This window comes from Dasypus novemcinctus, chromosome 10 (genome assembly GCF_030445035.2).
Source record: "Dasypus novemcinctus isolate mDasNov1 chromosome 10, mDasNov1.1.hap2, whole genome shotgun sequence".
Taxonomy (NCBI): Eukaryota; Metazoa; Chordata; class Mammalia; order Cingulata; family Dasypodidae; genus Dasypus; species Dasypus novemcinctus.
The window spans coordinates 11,820,082-11,840,873 of record NC_080682.1 but is presented as its reverse complement, the minus strand read 5'-3'; the positions used below and the strand labels follow the sequence as shown (position 1 = coordinate 11,840,873).

At 49.9% G+C, this 20,792-nt stretch overlaps 4 protein-coding genes and 1 non-coding gene across 6 annotated transcripts; 3 read left to right on the top strand and 2 right to left on the bottom strand.

Annotated features, from left to right (window-relative positions):
• Positions 1-139: 139 nt before the first annotated feature.
• Positions 140-4,799, bottom strand: INTS5 (integrator complex subunit 5). The gene is made up of 2 exons (XM_004449245.3): positions 4,611-4,799; positions 140-3,279 (listed from the first exon to the last, which is right to left on the bottom strand). Exons 1-2 carry the CDS (start codon positions 4,688-4,690, stop codon positions 300-302), a joined length of 3,060 nt encoding a protein of 1,019 aa, XP_004449302.1. The 5' UTR covers positions 4,691-4,799; the 3' UTR covers positions 140-299.
• Positions 4,800-12,324: 7,525 nt separating this feature from the next.
• LBHD1 (LBH domain containing 1) lies at positions 12,325-18,855 on the bottom strand. Its single transcript, XM_004449242.5, has 6 exons — positions 17,535-18,855; positions 17,302-17,458; positions 16,244-16,471; positions 13,615-13,739; positions 13,067-13,164; positions 12,325-12,981 (listed from the first exon to the last, which is right to left on the bottom strand). Exons 1-6 carry the CDS (start codon positions 17,685-17,687, stop codon positions 12,951-12,953), a joined length of 792 nt encoding a protein of 263 aa, XP_004449299.2. The 5' UTR covers positions 17,688-18,855; the 3' UTR covers positions 12,325-12,950.
• Positions 14,123-17,105, top strand: CSKMT (citrate synthase lysine methyltransferase). Of its 2 annotated transcripts, none has more exons than XM_004449243.4 (2): positions 14,123-14,750; positions 14,915-17,105. In XM_004449243.4, exons 1-2 carry the CDS (start codon positions 14,684-14,686, stop codon positions 15,568-15,570), a joined length of 723 nt encoding a protein of 240 aa, XP_004449300.1. In that variant the 5' UTR covers positions 14,123-14,683; the 3' UTR covers positions 15,571-17,105. The 2 variants fall into 2 exon arrangements, with proteins under 2 accessions (XP_004449300.1, XP_023439513.1); XM_023583745.3 differs by having other exon boundaries at positions 14,841-16,039.
• On the top strand, positions 14,199-14,347 carry LOC111759708 (small nucleolar RNA SNORA57). The gene has a single exon (XR_002793608.1). It is a non-coding gene; the product is annotated as a small nucleolar RNA SNORA57 (small nucleolar RNA).
• A 68-nt stretch (positions 18,856-18,923) lies between the features above and the next one.
• Positions 18,924-20,362, top strand: UQCC3 (ubiquinol-cytochrome c reductase complex assembly factor 3). Its single transcript, XM_004449241.4, has 2 exons — positions 18,924-19,096; positions 19,180-20,362. The coding sequence occupies exons 1-2, from the start codon at positions 18,977-18,979 to the stop codon at positions 19,333-19,335; spliced, it is 276 nt and encodes a 91-aa protein (XP_004449298.2). The 5' UTR covers positions 18,924-18,976; the 3' UTR covers positions 19,336-20,362.
• The last annotated feature ends 430 nt before the right edge of the window (positions 20,363-20,792 follow it).

The window sequence follows — 20,792 nt, the reverse complement described above, 5'->3', positions numbered from 1 at the left end:
CGCTTTGGCGAAACGAGTGCCCAAAATGCTCGCTCTCACGGGGCGGGGCCTGGGGCGGGCCTTGGGGCGGGGCGGAGCTGCCCAGAGCCAGGCGCTGTCCGATTTTGCCCGCTCTAACCATCAGACAGAGGCGCTGGACTCAACTTGGCAAATTTTATTTAGAAAAATAGGCGGGGGAGAAAAAGTGACAGCGCTCTTTAAGCCAAGGACTTAGAAGAGAAACCTCCACCCTTGTGCAGCACCCCAACCCCTTCTCTCTCACTGTTGAGCCTCCTTTGGCCTCTGGAGCACGGAAAAGGCTATGTCCCCTGCCGAAGGGGAGTGGACGGTGAAGGCGCCTGGAAACGGCCAGAGAAAAGGCCCAGACGGTCGATGTTGCGGTGGAGGACACTGTGCAGCACAGCTAGATGGGGTCCTCCCTCACCCCCACCCTCCCTGGAGAAGTCCCGGATGAAGCGGCCGCGCTCTGACTGGAAGATGAACTTCTGGGGCAAGGGCCCGTGTTCCCGGAGGAAGCCCCACACACTGAGCAGCAGCAAACGCACTTCAAACGGTGCCAGTTGGCTAAATACCTCGTGCATGTTGCCCAGGGCTGGTGGCAGAAGGCTCCCCTCGGCCATGACAGCCACCAGGGTGCAGGATGCCTCCAGCTGCCAAGGGGAGTGGGTTGTATCAGGATGGCGAGAGGCTTCCCAATGACCCAAGAGGGCGGCCAGCAGCCCCCGCAGAAGCACAGAGCAGTAGCACAGGGCTGGGGGAGCAGCTGCTACCAACTTTAACAGCTCAAAGAGCAGGGGTTGTTCGCGGAAGCGCCGACCAATGCGGAGATCCCGCTCCACGGTGGCCCGGGCATGCTCCTCGGGGGGCCAAGCCAGCTCAGCACCAGCTGCGTCAGGACACACACTCTCCACCAGTGTCACTGCCACTGCCTTGGCTGCCTCTGGGCTCAGAGTGGGAGCCCCCCAGCACCCTCCACATTCAGTACCCCCAGGGGCACTGCAGCAGTGCACCAGGAGGCTGAGGAGGCTCTGCATATTATAGATCACTTCCTGCTGATTCCGTAACTGGATAAACTTGGGTGGCTTTAGGCCACGGCCGATGACTCCTGCGTGGAAAACTGACCAAATCCCTCCAGGACCTGGCACAGCTGCAGTGTGCCGCCGATTAGTGTCCAACAGAGAGGCAGAGACCAAAGGAGCTGAAATAACTGAGAGAGTCTCATTGTTCCCATCCACTTCCCCTCCAAATAGCTCTGCGTTGCCCTGATGTAAGGCTCCCTCAACTAGCAGCTGCAGGACAGCCTTGAGTCCAGCTGGGGAGGTCTGAGAGAGGCGGGTAAGAAGGTGGGAAGCTGAGGCTACACCTGGGGGGCCATGAAGCCTCAGAGAGGCAAAGAAGCGATGCACCCCAGCCCTTACCAGGCCCAGGAGTTGGGAGGGGGATAGGGCTTCCAGAGGGAAGGGACAAATGGCCAAAAGGGAAGCAGCAGCTTCAGCTACTTCCTCCTCAGGATGTAGCAGGAGAGGAGCCAGGTCAGACAGATGGGCTGAGGCAGACTCCCCAATCCGGGCCCCTAAGGCTGCTGGACCCTCACCACCCTGCTGTTCCCACCCCACTAGCAGTGCCAAGTTGCGCAGGAACCGGGCCGTGAAGGGAGGCTGCAAAGTCCCTGCATGTATCCGAGCCAGGCAGCTTTGGAAGGCCAGGGGCAGGAGGCCAGAGAGACTGACCACCAGCCCTGCATATAACTGGGTGGCCAAACTCAACTCTTCAGGGCTTCGGGCCCGGCTCAGTAGATGGCCCAAGGCCTCAGGTCCACAGCTAGGCCGGGTGTAGACAGACAGCAGGCCCAAGAGTTGGTGCTGCCAGAGGAAGCGCTTCCGTTCCAGTCGTAAGGTCTCGCCACACAGCTCTCCAACATGGTTTCTTAGTGCATCTAGAAAGGGCACAAGACGAGGGGGTGGGGGTGGGCCCAGCACCCCTTCCCCAGGGGACCCTCCCCGATGATGCACCAGTTTTTGCAGGTGTAGCAGCAGCAGCTGGATCAGCCGGTCACAGGCCTCACGCACGGTGTCTGGCACAGCCAGGCCCTGGGTGGTGATGACTGAGGCAGGCATAGCTGTGTCCACCAGGAACTGCAGCAGGCGGTAGGCACCTGCCCCAGATGCCTGGCTCACCAGGTGCACAGCCAGGTTCAGCATATTGTCCAGTTCCTCTCGGGGAAACCCCTGCAGATGTTGCTGCAGCTGACTCAGCACAGCTGGGGGCTTGAGGCAATCCACCAATTCTCCAGAAACTGTGCCCAACAAAGCTGGTGACATAACTGCCAGTTGCAGGAGGAAGGGAACTGTGGCCTGAAGGGAGGGATCCCCACTCCGGCCCCCAGTGCCCCCTGCCAGGCTATCATGGAACATTCTTAGGAGCTCCCGTCGGATGCTGTCTCCATGGCGGGAGGCCAGATGCCCTAGGATGCCTACAACTGAGGCAATTTTGGGTACCCGTTTCTCCCCGGGGATGAGAGGAGATCCAGGGAAAGGGTCTGTAGAGGGGTTTTGAGAAGAGCTTCCGCCACTGCCACCAGCTCCACCTCCAGCCCCACCATGGACACAGAAGTCCTTGAGGCCACAGGAGAGGACTCGGGAGATGATGGTGCCAGGAAAAGAGGATCCTATATGTGCCACAACCCAGTCAAAGTGTGGAGAGTGCTGGACAGAGGTATCCAGCAAGGCATCCACACAGGCATCTGGGCAGCTGCCAATGAGAGCCGAGAGGCACTGCACATAGATGTCCATTAGTGTGCGTGTGGCACGACAGCCCATCCACAGCTGCAGGAGTTCGTTGAGCGAGCCAGTGGCATGGGGCACACGTTGATGCTGGCCCGAGTATGTGCTACTCAGTTGCCCCATGAGGTCAATGGACCACGCACTAATCACAGGTGCCCAGGCCTTTGGGTTGGCCCGGATAAACTCAGACAGCACCTGCTGTACTTCCTGCACCACATCCTCTAGGCCAGGACCCCCTGTAGGGACATGGGAGGATGGGAGTGGGCGGAGGTGAGGTGGGCCAGCCACGGGGCTTTCATCCAGGGCAGCCAAGTGGGCCCGGACACTCTCATCAAAGACACCTCGCAAGTGGTCGAGCACAGCAGCCCGAGCAGGTGGCAAAGAGCGGAGCAGGAGAAGACCACAGCGAGCATGTTCCCGGGCTGAGAGCTGGTGGCCCAGAACAGGGTCTATGCCAGTAAGAAAAGCCTTGATTTCCTGGGACAGCTCCTGAGCACTATAAGGAAGCAAAACAAGAGAGGACTTAAGAGTGTTGTGAGATCTTGGGCAAGTTACATTCTCTCTCTGAGCCTTGGTTTCTTTCTTTGTAAAATAGGGATAATAAACTGTACTTCCATCATAGGATAATGTTTGTAAAGCACTTAAGAAACATGAGCAAGTTATGTTTCTTTCAATAATAGTAATAACAATACCGACATTAGATAACTCTTAGAAATGTGTCAGCTACTCACTGAAATACTTTACATGTATCTTAATCCTAACAGCCCAATGAGGTAGGTACTGTTATGATTCCATTTTACAGAAAAGGAAACTGAGGTTACATAATCAGACTATAAGCTCCAAGAAGGTATGAACAATTTCTGTGCTCTTCAACACTGAATCCCCTTCTATTAAGGTGCCTGGCATATGGGAGGTACTCAATAAATATGCTGAATTGAATAAGTATATTTTATATTCCAATAAAAAACATCTGCTTTAAAAACACCTTTTGAGCTTTAACTCACTCCTCCCCATAACACAATCACCCCTAGATTCTGCTCTTAGTGGAAAGAAAATAGCAACTTCTAAATTGCCACCTTTCTTTTCAGGGCTCTCCCCCACCAACACCTGATCCTCCCCATCTTCTGCAGGCATCCTAAGGATTCTCCATTTAGTCTCTATCACATCAACAAACTTCCCAGTACCCTCAATGAGCCCGGGAATCAGGGTGTCCCATGGCACAGACAGGGTCATCCCTTTGACCCTTCGCTTCCCCAAACGTATGGACTCAGTCTTAGAGGTACAGAAGCCAATGGCAGGGAGGAGGCAAAATCTCTTTCCTCTTCTTGCCTTTTGGGACAAAGAAGACAGCTTCCTCTAAGGGCTGATAGGGCTCTGACAATGCCCTTTCTCTCTGGTCCCTCCAAATAAACTCCCTAAGATGAGGGGAGCGTCCCGTTTGAATGCAAGAACAAGTCTAGAAGGAAGCATTCTGTGGGTTTCGGGGTCTGGGTTCTCAGGGAGACTCCATGAAGTCAGGGCCCTGAGGTCCCTCGGGTCTAACTGGGGCAGGGCAGCTGGGCTCCCAAGAATTATGATACTCTCGACTCTTGCCGGGGCTGGGTAGCTGGGCACTGGGATGGAGGAGCACGGCCGAGGTCTTGCTTGGGCGGGCCCTGGGGCCAGGAGTTTTGATGAGGTGGTCCCTGAGATCTGGGAAGACCCGACCAGGAATCTATAGGTACCCTGACGCGAGTTCTCGAGGTAGGATCCGGGTCTCTGCCGAGGAGGCTGGGGATAGGCGCGAGGCCGCGCGGCGGGGGGGAAGATGCCAGGGGCTCTGACTACCTGAGCGGCGCGGGACCGTGGGTGGCCGGGGTGGGCCCGGGAGGCCCTGGGGCCCCGGGAGGGTCGCACAACGCGGACATCCCGGAGCCCTAGCCCGAACCCGAGGCAGGAGCAGCGGAGCGCAGGCGGCGCAGGCGCGCTGACTGAAAACTCGAAAGGAACCCGCGACGCGGCCTCTCAAGAAAAGTCATCCGGCGATACCCGCGACCCTGAGACATTGGTTCCGCCCCGCGTTAAGATCCCGGCTCAAGGTTTGCAGAGATGTCAGCGGGTAATCTACCCGCCATCAACATAAACAGTTTTGTTTTTTTTTTAAAGGGCATTGACATACACACAGACAAGTTAGCTTCATCCGTTCACCGTTGGATTTGATTATTTTTCCTAAAGCAAAAATAGAAATGTTTGGACTCACGCGCTTTTGAAAAATGAAGCAAAGAACTAGGAAACATTTTAATCAATAAACAGTGACAATGTAAAATGTAAAAAACCAGGAAGAGGAAAGGAGAAACGAGACGGAAAGAAAGGAAAGAAAATACAGAGAAGATGAAGAAAAGAAAAGAGAGGGAGGAAGAATGAGCACGAAATAAATTGGGCTAGCTAGGCTGAAGATGTCTTCCCAGTCAGGGGTACTTCCTTCTACCAGTCTTTACTGTTTGGGCTTTGCTCTCTTCCCAAGCTCCCAGCTCAGGGACCGTCTTCCAACTTACACCCCCAAACCCAGTAGAGACGTGCTACACTGAGTTACTACACCTTATGGAGAGGTCCCACTAGGGCAGGGTTCTTAACAAGCGGTTGGTGAGATTGAATTGAAATTCAAAAAAAAAAAAACTTATTCTTGTGAGAACCTGTTAGTGTGGGTGTAATCTATTTATTAAGTAATACACAATATAGTGTGGACTTAGTAAGGGGGCGGTGGTTTTTACCTGACCGGCAAAGGGATCCGTGGAAAAAGAAGTTTAAGAACTTCTGCACTAGGACCATCTTATCCAGCTCAATTTCCACCTATTCATTCCATTTACTAGTATTCTTTACTCACCCTCTCCATGCCTCTTTCCACACTTCAACTGCCTTACAAGGTTGTTGTGGAAACAAGACACATAGCACTTAGAACAGTGCCTGCAAAGGCAAGCAGTACATGATAGCTATTTTTATTATATTTGTTGAATGAACACCAGAAAATAAGCTCCTTGACCGCAAGAATTTTGTCTGTTTTATTAAAAGCTATGTCTTCGTCACCTACAACAATGTGCCTGCCAGGTAGTAAGTTCTCAATAAATAGTTGTTAAATAAATGAAAGGGAAAGAAAAAATCAGAGGCCAGTAGGTTCTGAGTGCTTGCTGCTGTCAATGGGAGTGTTAGGATAATACCAATGTCTATACTAAAGACACATTTGAAATGATTGTGGGTTAAAAGCTAAATGACTAATTGCGGTTCTTTATTTGTTCTTAAGTTTTAGATCAATCACTTACAAAGTGTATATATTACCTACTAGCAAGTGCTGTTCTAGGCCAGTAAATATAGGAGAACATTTCTACTCCTAGCTCGGCCTCATACCTAGACACGATATTTCCTTTATCTGGGCCTCAGCTCTTGATCTGTGAAAGAAGACTTTTGAACCAGATGAGTTCTTCCAGCTATGACACTATTATGTGGTCCTTGCCCTTAAGAATTTGGGAAGTGGATGTGGCCCGAGTGATTGGGCTTCCGCCTACCACATGGGAGGTCTCAGGTTCGGTTTCCAGTGCCACCTAAAGAGAAGACGAGCAAACACAGAGCACACAGCAAATGTACACAGAGAACAGACAGCGACCTCAGACAGTGATGGGGCAGGGATAGATAAATAAAATCTTATTTAAAAAAGAAGAATGTCACAGTTGAAGGGTGCTCATTGCACAGATGTGGGTTTGTGCACGCCATTTATTAGCAATGTAACCCCGAGTGTGTGACACAAATGTTTAGAGCTTTTTCCCTCACCTGTAAAATGGGCACAATGCCTCATATCTCACAGACTTTTTGTGAAGATGACTTGAGGTACTTTATATAAAGAGCTTGGCATAATGTCAGATACAGAACAGTGTCTACAAGATGCATTTTAAAGGACAGTGAAGCCAGGCTGGGTGGATCCAAACCCTTCTACCCTTTACTTTTTTAATTTTTTTTTAAGATTTATTTTTTATGTATTTCTCTCCCCTTCCCCTCCTCCCCCCAGTTGTCTGCTGTCTGTGTCCATTCGCTGCGAGTCTTTCTGTGTCTGCTTGTATTCTTGTCAGCGGCACCGGAATCCGTGTCTTTTTTGTTGTATCATCTTGCTCTGTCAGCTCTCTGTGTGTGCGGTGCCACTCCTGGGTGGGCTGCACTTTTTCACGCTGGGCAGCTCTCCTTACGGAGCCCGTGGGGCTCCCCTATGTGGGGGACACCCCTGCCTGGCAGGGCACTCCTTGCCTGCATCAGCACTGCGTGTGGGTCAGCTCATCACACGGGTCAGGAGGCCCTGGGTTTGAACCTTGGACCGCCCGTGTGGTAGGCGGACACCTTATCCATTGGGCCAAATCCGCTTCCCCTACCCTTTACTTTTAAGAGCTAGTGACTTCTGTACCTTGGTTTCCTCATTTGTAAGCTGGAGAAAATATTAGTATCTGTCTGAGAGTATAGATGTGATGCTAATGAGCTAATATATGTAAAGAACTTAGGATAGTGCCTGGTGCATAATAAAGTACTTGTATACCGTGTGGAGCTGGCCATGCGCAGTGCTGATGCGCGCAAGGAGTGCCTGCCACGCAGGGTGTCCCCCGCGTAGGGGAGCCCCACGCGCAAGGAGTGCGCCCGTGAGGAAAGCCGCCCAGCGTGAAAAGAAAGAGCAGCCTGCCCAGGAATGGCGCCGCCCACACTTCCCGTGCCGCTGATGACAACAGAAGCAGACAAAGAAACAAGACGCAGCAAATAGACACCAAGAACAGACAACCAGGGGAGGGGGGGGAAATTAAATAAATAAATAAATCTTTAAAAAAAATAAATAAATAAATAAAGTACTTGTATAAAAGTTGTCTAATACGGGTATTTAATTGGAGAGATATGATGGAAAATGAGGGGGAGCACTACAAGACAATTAAATCTATTTAGATGTCTGCTGTGGTAGAAATTATAAGTTTGGAGAAAAGAGAGAAATGAGGGGTGAAGTAGTTAGAGGCCACTACGAGGGTAAAGCTAACCCTTGAATTGGACTTCAAAGGAGGGACAGGACTTGGGAAAGGGAGAGACGAAGCAACCTACATCCAGCCAGGCAACAGCAGCAGCACTGCACATTTGTGATCTTCCTCCCACCCAGTGAAGGAAACTAATACTTTTTTGGAGATACACTTTGTGCCAGATATCAAGATGGATTCAGAAGGAAAAAAAGAAAGAATAACTACATTCAGGTTATTGCATCAGAACACATGGGGATTTTGTTTTTAAAATATTTATTTTTAGACAGACACAGCAAGTGAAAAACAATAAGAAGAACAGTGTGGGGAGAAAGAAATAAAATAAGTCTTTTTTTTTTATATTATTTTTAAGGAGGTACCAGGGATTGAACCCAGGACCTCCAATGTGCGAAGCAGGTGCTCAACCACTGAGCTATACCTGCTCCCCCATTTTAAAAACAGACTCTACAATGTATGAGGATAGGAGCCACAAAACCCTCTACACTGCTGATGGGAGAACAAGTTGTACATGTACCTGAAATAACTGGCAGTATCTATCAGAAATGAACACAATATACCCTATAACTCAGCAATTACACTCCTACATATGTACCCAAGAAAAATCAGTACATATAGCCACTGGAAAAAATACATAGCAAAACTCTTAGCACTATTTGTAATAGCCCTCAACTGGAAACAACCCAAAGTCCGACAACAATTAAATGGATAAATAAATTCATATAATGGAAAACTATACAGCAATTAGAATTAAACTTTTTTTTTTGGCCTGTCATCTGTTTTTATTTTTGTTTTTCCTTTAGGAGGCACTGGGAACTGAACCCAGGACCTCTAAGGTGGAAAATGGGCATCCAACTCCTTGAGCCACATCCACTTCCCCCAGCATCGTTTTAATCACATAGAACATTGCCATAGTCAGCTAACTGTTCTCCATTCTTTCTTCTTGCCTCTCCCCTATCTATTCTTCAAGTGGCAACAAAAGTGATCTTGGGATTAGATCCTCACAGGCTCCTGCTTAAAATCCCTTCCATAGTGTTTACAGATGGAATGAAGATGACATGATGCCTGAGACTTGTTTCAAAATAACAGGGTAGAGGGCAAAGAACAGATGAATCAAGATTGGCCATGGGAAGCGGATGTGGCCCAATGGATGTGGCCCAATGGATAGGGCGTCTGCCTATCACACGGGAGGTCCAAAGTTCAAACCCCAGCCTCCTTGACCCGTGTGGAGCTGGCCCATGCGCAGTGCTGATGCATGCAAGGAGTGCCCTGCCACGCAGGGGTGTCCCCCGCATAGGAGAGCCCCATGTGCAAGGAGTGTGCCCCGTAAGGAGAGCTGCCCAGTGCGAAAAAAAGTGCAGCCTGCCCAGGAGTGGCTCTGCACACACAGAGAGCTGTCGCAGCAAGATGACGCAACAAAACAAGACACGGATTCCAGGTGCCGCTTACAAGAATACAAGCAGACACAGAAGAACACACAACGAATGTACACAGAAAGAAGACAACTGAAGGGGGGGAGAAGAAGGGGAGAGAAATAAATAAATAAATCTTAAAAAAAAAAAAAAAGGTGAAGTGCAGCAGAGACCAGGAACTGAGGTGGCAGCAGAGACCAGGAACTGAGGTGGCGCAATTAACAGGGAATCTCTCTCCGCATCAGAGGTTCCCAGGATCAACTCCCAGTGAATTCTAGAGGAGAGAAAACAAGAAAAGACACACAGAAAGCAAAAACAGCGGGACGGGAGGAGGAGAAGGGGAAAAACAAATAAATAAATCTTAAAAAAAAGAAAAGTGAATAGCTGCCAGGGAGCAGATGCCAGGGAGCAAGTGTGGCTCAAACAGTTGGGCAACCACCTCCCACAAGGGAGGTCTTGGGTTCGGTTCCCCATGCCTCCTAAAGAAGATGAGACTAAAGAAGATGAGAGGACACAATCAGGGATAATGAGCACAGACTAGGGAGCCATCTCAGTGGTGGTGGGGGCAGTGAATGACTGCTGTTGTGTGGAAGTGTATTCAAACAGGAAAAAACATATTCTCTTCTTGCCCTGTTTAATCAAAGCAGGCTCCCTGAAACACGATATTTTGAACAATTTCAAACCTTCAGTAAAGTTAAGAAATTAGTACAATGAACCCTTGCATATATACTACCTAGATTTAGTAAGGATTAACATTTTGCTACCTTTGTGCTATTTCTTTCCACACACTTGCATATGCATTTGTGTATATTTTTGTTGAATCATTTGAGTCAGGTGCAGATAACGTGAGACTTTATCCCTAAGGACAATCTTTTTCATAGCCCAAACACTTTTATTGCACTTAAGACATTTAACATTAACAAAATAATAGCTAATATTCAATTTTCCATATTCAGATTTCATCAGCTGTTCCCCACCCCTCTCAATTCAGGAGCCATCAGGAGTCACATGATGCATTTAATTGTCATGTCTGTTTGGTCTCCTTTAACCTGGAATAGTATTCTTACCTTGTTTTAGGTGTTTAAAATTTTTGAGGAGTCTAGCTGAATTTTCTTAATGCCTTTATTCGTTTACGAATATCCCATGATCTATATTTGTTTGAATGTTTCATATGATCCTCATAATTAAATTTAGGTAAAGCTTTTTTTTCAGTTTACATGGCTGATGTGATACCATGTGCTTTCCACTGCGCTAGTTCAGGAAGCATGTAATGTCAGTTTGCCTCGTTATTGGTGGTTCTAAGTGTGGAAATTTGATTAAGGAGCTGTCTGCCAGATTTCTCCACTATAAAGGTATCCCTTCCCTGTGTAAATAATAAGTAATCTATGGAGTGATACTTTGAGACTACATGAATACCCTAATTCTATATCATTCATTCAGTCATATTATGCATGACATTCTTCAAAAAGAAGAGCTCCCCATTTCTGCTTTTCGGAATTGCTATGGGCTTACACATTGTTTTTTCAGTGTGTTTTGTTTGTTTTCTAAGATTTAATTCCTCCCCCCTCATTGTTTGTGCTCATTGTCTGCTCTGTGTTTGTTCATTCTGTGCTCTCTGTCTGCTTTTTAGGAGACACTGGGAACTGAACCCATGTGGGAGGGAGGCACCCAATTGCTTGAGCCACATCCGCTACCCCTCAATGTGTTTTTTTTTCGTTTTTATCTCCTACGCCGCCCCCCGACGGCTTGCTTGTTATTTTTGCTGTGTCCATTCACTGCGTGCTCTTCTGTTTTTACTATTTTTTTTAAGATTATTTTTGCCGTGTCCATTCACTGCGTCCTCTGGTTTTTACTAATTTTTTTAAGATTAATTTTTTTATCTATCTCTCCCCTTCCATGCCCCACCCCAGTTGTCTGCTCTCTGTGTCCGCTTGTATTCTTGTCAGTGGCAGTGGGAATGTGTCTCTTTTTGTTGCATCATCTTGCTGCGTCAGCTCTCTGTTATGTGCGGTGCCACCCTGGGCGGGCTGCGCTTCTTTCATGCTGGGCGGCTCTCCTTACATGGTGCACTCCTTGTGCCTGGGGCTCCCTGATGCGGGGGACACCCCTGTGTGGCATAGCCCTCCTTGTGTGCATCAGCACTGCGCATGGGCCTGCTCATCACACAGGTCAGGAGGCCCTGGGTTTGAACCCTGGACCTCCCATGTGGTAGGTGGATGCTCTATTTCTTGAGCCAATTCCGCTTCCCCTGTGTTTTTACTTGTCTTTTTGTTGGGTCACCTTGCTGAGTCAGATCTTCACTACACTGCCGGGCCAGGTAGCCCTTCACAGTGTGTGGGCAAGCCTGCCTTCACAAGGAGGGCCAGGGATGCAAACCCAGGGCCTCCCATATTGTAGACGGGAGCCCAACTGACTGAGCCACAGCTGCTTCCCCTGTGCTTTTAATTAGTTACCAAATTTTGCCAAATTTGGCCAGTGGGTAGCTTCTTCAAGGTGGTCCCTGTGTACTTTTGATAAACCACCATCAATCTCTGAGCGCTTCCTTGCTTCCTGGCACCAAATACTCCAGGCTCTCATTACTTTCCCTGCCCAAGACTTGGAATCAGGAAAATTGTGTTGTCTGGTTTTGAATAAAAAAAAGAAAAAGACTTGTTTGAAAATTGACTGTATTCAGATGCAATAAGGAAATGGGGGAGGGAGGTGGGGGTGAGGAGACACTGTCAACATCTTGGTACGCCTATCTCCATAATGATGTCCATCTATGCATATGGTAGGAAGATACTTGTTATGTTCAAGGAAGCAGCAGCAGTCCAGTGTAGCTTGGAGGGTAGCAATAAAAGGGGAGGCTGAAAAGATGTGATGTTGGAGAGGGAGGCAAGTGCCAGAAAGTTTAGAGCCTTGTAGAGAATTTTTGAATTTTCGTTCAAAATGTAAAGTTGAGGGGGAAACCTCAGCCCAAACCCTTTCTCTATCAGGGAGCCTCCCTGATTAAGCAGGACAAGAAAAGAATATGCCTTTCCCTGTTTGTCTGTTTTCACACGGCAGCTATTCACTTTCAACATCTCAGCCGCAGCTAACCAACAAACAGCATTTACAAACATGGAAAGGGTCTTCCTTTTATTAAAGACATATTCCACTATAGGAAGATGAGACAAAGTGACTTGCGCCAGGTCACAGGGGCAGTGGCCAGTATGGTATCAGTACTCTTACCTCTTCTTTCATCCCCATAATAATCTATATTTTTGTCAGAGCTAGAAAGTTGGAGCATTGCCTGTAGGAACACAGGGCCATCACAGAGGTTGGCTTCTTGTTGCCTTTATTCAAGCAAGCTCTGTGGGTCCTATTTCCCACCCACAAACCTTTCTATCATCCCCATCCCTACATTTAATCCCACATACCTAAATCAGAACTATAAGGTTTTTTTTTTTACAAATGGAATTGACTGCTAGAGATCCCCCAAGCACTTCCAATCTTCTCTACCCTCTTCCTTCCCAACAAGTCCCTCCAGGGGAGGGCATCAGGCCTATGAAAGAGGAATCTGGGGAGAACAGAAAGGGCCATGTTTTCTCCAATAACTGCTGAAACCTGGGCTCCCCTGGCAGGGGCCTCTTGGCTCCAGATGAGTCTTTTGGTGGAAAGGGTGGGAGATTCAGCTCTCATTTTCAAGGTCTTCCATGTCTACATCCTGGGGGGCTTTCGTCTTCTTTTGGTGTTTGGGCTGTGGTTCACTAGTCCTGGCTGGCTTTGGCGGAGCTTCCACTGAGCAAAGAGAAAGAGGAAGCATTAAAGAACCCAAATGAATCCAGGCTCCTTGCCTCATCCCAGTTCCCTGCCCTAGCCTCACCTTCCATGGCTGCTTTCTCTTTCTGGGCAAGCCGGATCTGCTGGAGGAGTTTCCTGCGCTTCTTCCCGGACAGAGTAATGTTGGCACGAGCACTGGACCTGAAGGATAGGTAGAAGCAAAGATATCCAAGTTAGCCTGAAATGACCTGGGCCACACACGTGGTTCTGGTTATTGTTAAGGTCTTTGGATTTCAAACCACAAAACTCTGGAAAATTGGACTCTTTAAGATCGTGAGTTAAGCCCCTCTGAGCCCTAAACTTTAACATATCGAAAGCACACTTATGATGTGTGCTCTGTTCCTAAGTAAAAATAAATCTACTTTAAAAATCAATGGGAATGTAAGTCTATCTATGAAACAATGCGAACTGTACAATGATATTGGGGATGGGAGGAGTTGCCCGCTTTCCTTAGAGTCTCAATGGGGTCCACCACCCAAAGAAAGGTCGTCAGCGGCAAGCACTGTCCAGGCACTAAATAATCGGAGGGGAGTGGTACCTGCGGAGCACAGCAGGGAGGAGGGCAGGGTCAGGGGAAGGTATGGCACTCACGCCCGCTTCTTGAGGTGGTGCCTCGTGATCAAGCCTTCGTCTATCACAGCTCCGACCACCCGGTGCCTCCGCCGCCGCTCCCGGTTCAAAACCCGCCGTCGCTTGAACAGCTTCTTCTTCAGCTCCTGTCGGGGAGGAAGAGGCGAATCAGACTGAGGCCGCCCACCGCGACCCGGGACCCCATCAATCCCATTTGCCGCGAGGGCAGAGGGCTCCGGGTTCAGCGCCGAAGGGAGCCCCGCGGTTTGCTGGAAGGGGGACAGTCAGGGCTGGGGAGTTTGGGGGAAACAGGGTGGGGGTTCCCACGCAGTCACCGTGCGAGGCCGGTTGACCTTGCCTCCGGGAGCCCCCATGGCTGCGCCGCGACGCCCGCGCTGGGCCCGCGTTTCCGCTCCTCTCCGGGCTCTGCGCGGCCCCGCCTCCACCCGCCATGGGCCAATCGCAGCTCGGGGGCGGCTCCCCAGAGGCTATATAAGGGAGCTCCGCGCTCTCGCGGGTCTTTCCCGGGCCGCGACGGGGTAAGTGCGGGTTTCTTGGGTGGTCTGCGGAGGCTGGCCGCGTGCGCTGGGCGGTACGTTGAGGACCCTCCTTTTCTTGGCGGGGACCGGGCGTGCGATCCCGGCCCCCGTTATGTACGGAGGCAGAGGGAGAGGGCTTCGGCCCCCTTGGCGTCATGTCTTCGGTGCCGGCGGCTTCCCGTCCGCCGGTCCTATCCTCAGTCGCCGGGACACGGCTCCAAGAGCAGGGCAGAGCGTAGGGTCTGGCCGGCTCCTCCCCGGGGTGCTTACGGCTTCTCCTTTGATTTCAGGTTTCTGGACTACGCCCCAGGGCCGGGAGTGGCCTCCTCTCTTTAGTCCCGCTGTAATCAATAAAGGCCGATTTGTGCGTGTAAATCTGTGTCCGCGTTCTTTTTTACGACGTTGCAGAGTTCGGGTTGACTGTATGCGTTCTTCCGCGACTCAGAACTTAACGGATCTTCCCTTGGACCTCAGGCCCCTGCCTGTGGCCCACTGTCCGTCGGCCGGCAGCTCGCAGAAGGTGCCCGGGCCGACCTTGCCGGGACCTCGCCATGGCGGTGCTGCGTCAGACCCTCCACGTGGCGACTCTGGCGGCGGTGGCGCGCCGCGCCTTGGCGGGTAGGAAGGGTAAATAGGTTGGGCGGACCACGGTGGCTTCCTAGTGACCCGCCAGTCTAGTCTAAGAAGTTGCGCCCCTTGAAACCCCAGGGGGTCGTTTTTTGCAGGGGTGAGACTCGAACTCAGGGCATCGGCTGACAGCTGCCCTCCACTCGTGTCCACAGGCTCCCTAGCCGGAAGCTGCCTGGCCGACCGCTGCCTCTGGGATCGGCTCCACACCCAGCCCCGTCCGGGTAACGTCCCCACCTTCGACTGGTTCCTTGGATATGAGGAAGCCAAAGGGCTCCTACTGCCGCTGCTGCAGGAAGCACGGGCTGCCTGTCCGCTGCGGGTCCTTGACGTGGGCTGTGGGCTCTCGAGCCTGTGTGCAGATCTCTACGCCAAGTGCCCGCACCCCGTGGACGTGCTAGGGGTGGACTTCTCCCCTGTGGCTGTGGCACACATGAAGAGTCTCCTGGAGGGTGGTCAAGGTCGACCACCCCTGCTAGGGGCACACCCTGCCTCCAGACTGACATTCATGCAGGCTGATGCCAGGAACCTAGAGCCAGTGGCCTCCTCAGGCTCTTTTCAGCTGGTGCTGGACAAGGGCACTTGGGATGCAGTGTCTCGGGGTGGTCTGCCCGGGGCTTACCAGCTGCTGTCTGAATGCCTGAGGGTCCTAAGCCCCCAGGGGACTCTAATTCAAATCACAGATGAGGACCCTGATGTGCGGCTTCCCTGTCTGGAGCAGGGGTCCGGGGGCAGGACTGTGAGAGTGCAGGAGCTAGGCCCTTTCAGGGGCCTCACCTACTTTGCTTACTTGGTTCAAGCCTCTCACTAAAGACCTCTTAATCCTGACCGTAGCCGTTTCTGTTGGGCCAGAAGAGGGTTGGAGAACTTTTGTCTTTGCAAGACAAAGCTGGGAAATGAAGATTTGGTTTCCTAGTTTTCCTAGTGCTCCCATGTTCTCTGTTTGCACACTGCTGAATGCCTGTGTCTATTAACTCATCTGCGAAGTGGGAATCATACTTGGAATTATGGGGGTTACAAACAGTAATACATGTGAAATACTTATCAGGGCCCTGCACAAGATGATTGCTGAATTCAAAAAATACAAATGGATCATCCTCTTGCTCCCTACTAACTAGAGCTCCAAAACAGCAGATAGGAATTTTAAACCCAAATCCCAACATTGACTTGTGTAGCCAGGTGGCCTAACCTTTAACCCCTGTTTTTTTAATCTATGTATATGTATATGACTCACCTTTGCTTTTACTGTTTTATCATATAGTAAACTTATTAGAAAAGTTTTACGTTACGTAAAAGTTATATCAAAAGTATAGGGGGTTCCCATATACCACCCCTCCTTTCCTCACATTTTCATCTATTAATAACATCTTGTAGTACATTTATGACTAAGTTCTGTTTTTCTCGCCTGTAAAAGGGAAAGACTGAGAATAGGTTGGAGGGCTTCATGAACAGACCCAGTTGAAGTGTTTGAGGAGAGAACTTACCTTCAAAGGTACTGGCAGGCAGGAAATGGGGATAGTCCACAATGCAGTTTTTATAGACTTGGGAGCTTGCTGCCACCTCCCTAGGCGGACAGCAATTGGGAGTTTGGAGACACTCCTTGTCCTCAGGAATCCAGCAGGTGTTTTGCTCTTCTTGCTCCTGTCCCCAGCTGAGTCCTGGGTTAAAGTTTCTTAGGGGAGATCTGGAGTTCAATGGACTCCAAGTCCAACCTAGGGGGAGAGGAAAGAGCCCATTAACTGAAAACTTTCTGATGGGCTTTTTAAAAAGATACTAGGACTAATTTGTTACTGTTTTTTTGTTTATAAAAACAGTACAGCAACTATAGCATGATTAAGAACTAACTTCACAGCCTCATTTATTCAGGGAAGTATATCATTGGGTTGCTCTGAGAATCATGAGGTAATTGTTTGGCCAGGGGAGCAGGTGTTGCTTGAGCGGTTGAGTGCCTGCTTCCCACATGGGAGGTCCTGGGTCTGTCCTCTGTGCCTCCTGGAAACAACAAAAAAACCCTCAGGGGAGCTGTTGTGACTCATTGGTTGAGTGCCGGCCTCTCACGTAGGAGATCCTGGGCTCATTCCCCAGCCCTGGTACCATAAAAAAAGTGCGTGACCAGTGTCTGGTACAAAGAATGAATGCTGAAAAGAGAAGGAAAAAAAAAGCTGCTCTAGTAGTCTAGTAGTATATACACGATGGAAAAGTCTGGGAGAAAAGACATAAATATGTGAACTATTTCTGAGTAGTGGAATTAAGGGTAGTTTTATCTTCCCTTCCCCCCAAAGATACAAAACAATGTAAATATTTATATATATATTAAAGACGTCATGCATGCTGACATCCAAACAACTTCCTAACGTTCTTCAACTTTGTCAACTGCCTTGACTTTTCTTTCCCACCTCTAGAACTTTCCTTAGCATGTTTATTGAACACCTCCTGGGTACCTGGCTTGCTGAATGCAGGAGACATAACTGAGTTTTCCATCCCAGCCCTGCTGGGGACATTCAGGTCACATTGGCCCCACCGAACCAGCAACCTCCCTCACCTGGCTCTTCACTTTGGTCCTGGAAGAAGACCTTGGCCTCTTCCTCACCATCAGTGAGCAGCAGCTCCTGCTGAGGCCATGGGAGCACATCAGTCTCTTCACTCACTTCAGAGGCTTCCACCACAATGGAGGGCAGGCAGGGCTTTTGAGAGACAATCTGTATGGGGCATCAGGTGGCTTGAGCCAGGTTGGAGGATGGGCCAGAGCAGGGCAGAGGATAGGAAGATACTCACCTGAACGTTCTGGTCACCTTCGACCCTCGCAGTTTCCCCTCTGCCCTTCCAGATGGGGTTGGTCAGCTTGGGACTTTCTGGGTCCTGGGAGGAGTCTGGGTTATCTCTAGGCCAAGGCCCATCCTCCTCACTCCTCTGTGGTACAAGGGCCATGGTGGTGATTCTTGGAGTGCAGGATGGGTGAACTGAGAATATTCTGAGTACCCTTGTCCAGTGTACCCTAGAAACTACTCTAATCCTCTTTGGAGCCTGGCCCCTTAATCACTTCTGAGGAGAGGAAGATGACATGGTTAGGAGATTATAGGTCTTCTAGAGGAGGGGAAAATGCCTGACAGGTGGAATAGGAGCTTTGTTTCTACTCAATCCCTGGGGACATGGGAAATGGCTGATACGGCAGGAGGCATAGTAGACAAGAGGGGCACTTGGATTAAAGCCCTGTGAATGAAGAGCTTTAAAAATGAACTTTAAATTTCCTGACTCCTCAGCTCACTGGGTCTCCCAAACTGACAAGTTTGTATTTTACTTAATGCTTATATGGTGTTTACTATTTGCCAGGAACTGTTTTTACAGATAAGCTCATTTAATTACCCCAAAACTATGAGATAGGTATATATTATTTTAATAGCCCATTTCAGATGCAGAAACTGAGTACAGAGAAGTGGCTTGCCTAGAGTCATACAGCTAAGAACTGTTTTCTTTTCCAAACCAGAATTAAGCATATTACAGGAAATTCAGAGTTTTCATGGTTTCAAAAGTAGAAGAAAAAAGTCCATGCCATAGCTATGTCATGACCAAAAAAGTAACAACTCCGCATGGTGGGTGGGATGTCAGTGGATTGATGTAAATATTTGGATGACCACTTTGTGTCTTGTTGAAATTGCACAAATTGGGAAGCAGATGTGACTCAAGCCTTGGACTTCCGCCTACCATATGGGAGGTCCTGGATTCGGATCCCCATGCCTCCTCAAGAGATGAGGGGCAAACAGCGACCAAAAACGATGAGGGGGGAATAAATAAATAAATCTTAAACAAAAAAAATTCGCACAAGTTACTGCAGGAAACTACAGAGAACAGCCTTACTCTATTGATCGGGAAATTTTGGAGGACGGAATACCCGGCAATAGCAAACTCACAACTACTACGTTGGAGAAAGGCACTCTTCCCCTCGCAATTCCACTTTGGATTTGATAACAATGGGCCCCGCGCCCAGCTCTCACTGCAGCACGTTTTTTTGCTACCTTCAAGCTCTTTCGTTAAATCTACTCTTAAGAGTCAGGAACGCTAGAGCCAAAGGTTTTCGAAGGTGAAGCACTTTCTAGCCCGGACCCTTCTCTATGGTTTCCGTTATAGTTAGCCCTGGCCGCGCAGGGAACGACGGTCTGTGACTACTCTCTAGGCTGCGGGAGGCTCCAGACGCGGCCTCGCTGGTCGCTCGGTCAGCCATGGAAGGTGTTCGGAAGGCACTGGTCGTGGGCGCCCTCCTGGGCGCGGGAGTGGGCGTGGGCTCTGCGCTTTTCGTTCTCGTGACCCCGGGAGAACAGCAGAAACAGGCGATGCTGAAGGTGGGAGTAACTGGGGTCCCGAGGTGGGGCGGGCGGGCAGACGGAGAATTCCGGGCTCTGTAAACCTCACTCTCTGCCGCCAGGAGATGCCGGAGCAGCACCGGCAGCGCAGGGACGAGGCGGCCAGGACCCAGGGGCTGCTGCTGTCCACGCTGCAGGAGGCAGCGGCCACGCAGGAGAACGTGGCCCGGAGGAAGAACTGGATAGTCGGCGGCGACAGCAGCGGGAGGTCGGCGTGAACCGGGACCTGCCTCGGTGGGCGCAGGAGTCCGAGGCGGCTTTCTCCTCCGTGGGCCGGCGGAGAGTGCCGTGCCCGGGTGGCTTTGGGGCTCCGAGAGCTGCCGCCGGTGAACACATCCCTCCCGCCACTGCCCTGTCTGTGCCTTAACGTTTACATCGCGCGCCGGGGCCACCGAGGCAGGAATCGGATGTGGCGAGCTGAAGACACCAGTAAATCACTTTCCCTCATCTAGAGAGGGAGCCCTGCGACCGGACGACTCCAGATGCCTTGAGTTGTGGGGGTCACGTTGTTTCGCACGCCGGTGACCGCGGCTCGCGCCTGCCCCGCACTATGTATGTGCGGCCGGAGCCCAATGGGTATAGCGACCACATTTTCAAAATACAGTCAGGTTATATGGCATAAACTTGAGTGTACTTCCGGGAATAACCAAGCAACGTTTTGAAATCCGAGCTATCCTGGAACATCTTGTTCAATGGATGCTGTATAGAGAGCAGACTGGACTCCTGTCCAGTGAGCCAGGTTGGGGAAAGGCATCTAGCACTAATCATGTGCCCCATTTTACCTCTAAACAGGCTTAGAGAGGCCGACTTGCTAGTAGTGCAAAGAATGTGTTTTTGCTTTAAAAAAAAAAAATCTTGGTTCAACTCCAGCACATTACAAAACCTCTGGGCCGCAATCCTGTTGCTTGAAACATACCTCGAGTGTTGTTGTAAAAGGATTAAGTTAAAAATGTAAAGTGCCAGTACCTGGCACAGAGTGGGCCCTCAGTAATTAGGTGGTTAGGGTTTTTTTCTCCTTCCAAGTTTTAACCGTAGTTTCCAGCATCTCCATTAAGCTAGCCATAGGATCTGTTGCTGGTGCCACTGAGGAAATGAGATGATCCCTGGCCCCAAACCAAGTCAGCCAAGTCTCTACCCTTTTGTCTATTTTACCTACTTTGATTCCAAGCAAAATTTTAATTGAAAAAAGTCTGTTTTATTAAATAAAGCCAGAACACTAAATAAAGCTTGGTAAAGTATAACCCATCTCTGACCATTAGTGTTGCCTTCAGGTGCTTTATGGAGCTGTAATCCAAACATTTGTTGTCTGTGAACTTTATGATGTTATCTGGGGCCCTCCCCTACACTCCCAGCCCCAGGAATGAGAGGAGTTAGCAGCTGCATAAGGGAACACTATGATGCGAGGCCGGGGTCAGCGAGTCCACCATGGAGGTGCCTGGAGGTTCAGAGCCTGAGCCCTAGAATTGGGCTCCCAAGGAGTGTATGCAGGCTTTACTTGCTAGCTGTGTCCACTTGGGCAAGGTATGTGCCGTGCTGTCCTAATCTCTAAAGTACAGTAACTACCTTTACCTAGATAGTAGTGCCTTCCTATCTCTTAATAATACAAAGCAATTAAAACTGTAGTACATATCAATCAACATTTTTTAGTGTTACTATTAGCAAAGCACCACAGACG

Bases quoted from the DNA above. Each gene is read 5' to 3' on its own strand.
- INTS5 (XM_004449245.3), bottom strand. From the start codon at position 4,690: ATGTCCGCGTTGTGCGACCCTCCCGGGGCCCCAGGGCCTCCCGGGCCC. The intron at 3,280-4,610 runs GTAGTCAGAGCC...GCTTCCTTATAG, and splicing joins CACGGTCCCGCGCCGCTCAG to TGCTCAGGAGCTGTCCCAGG.
- LBHD1 (XM_004449242.5), bottom strand. From the start codon at position 17,687: ATGGCCCTTGTACCACAGAGGAGTGAGGAGGATGGGCCTTGGCCTAGA. The intron at 16,472-17,301 runs GTGAGGGAGGTT...CTCTCCCCCTAG, and splicing joins GGACCAAAGTGAAGAGCCAG to GTTGGACTTGGAGTCCATTG. The intron at 12,982-13,066 runs GTGAGGCTAGGG...CTCTTTGCTCAG, and splicing joins AGAGAAAGCAGCCATGGAAG to TGGAAGCTCCGCCAAAGCCA.
- UQCC3 (XM_004449241.4), top strand. From the start codon at position 18,977: ATGGAAGGTGTTCGGAAGGCACTGGTCGTGGGCGCCCTCCTGGGCGCG. The intron at 19,097-19,179 runs GTGGGAGTAACT...CTCTGCCGCCAG, and splicing joins AGAAACAGGCGATGCTGAAG to GAGATGCCGGAGCAGCACCG.
- CSKMT (XM_023583745.3), top strand. From the start codon at position 14,245: ATGTACGGAGGCAGAGGGAGAGGGCTTCGGCCCCCTTGGCGTCATGTC. The intron at 14,751-14,840 runs GTAGGAAGGGTA...TTGAAACCCCAG, and splicing joins GGCGCGCCGCGCCTTGGCGG to GGGGTCGTTTTTTGCAGGGG.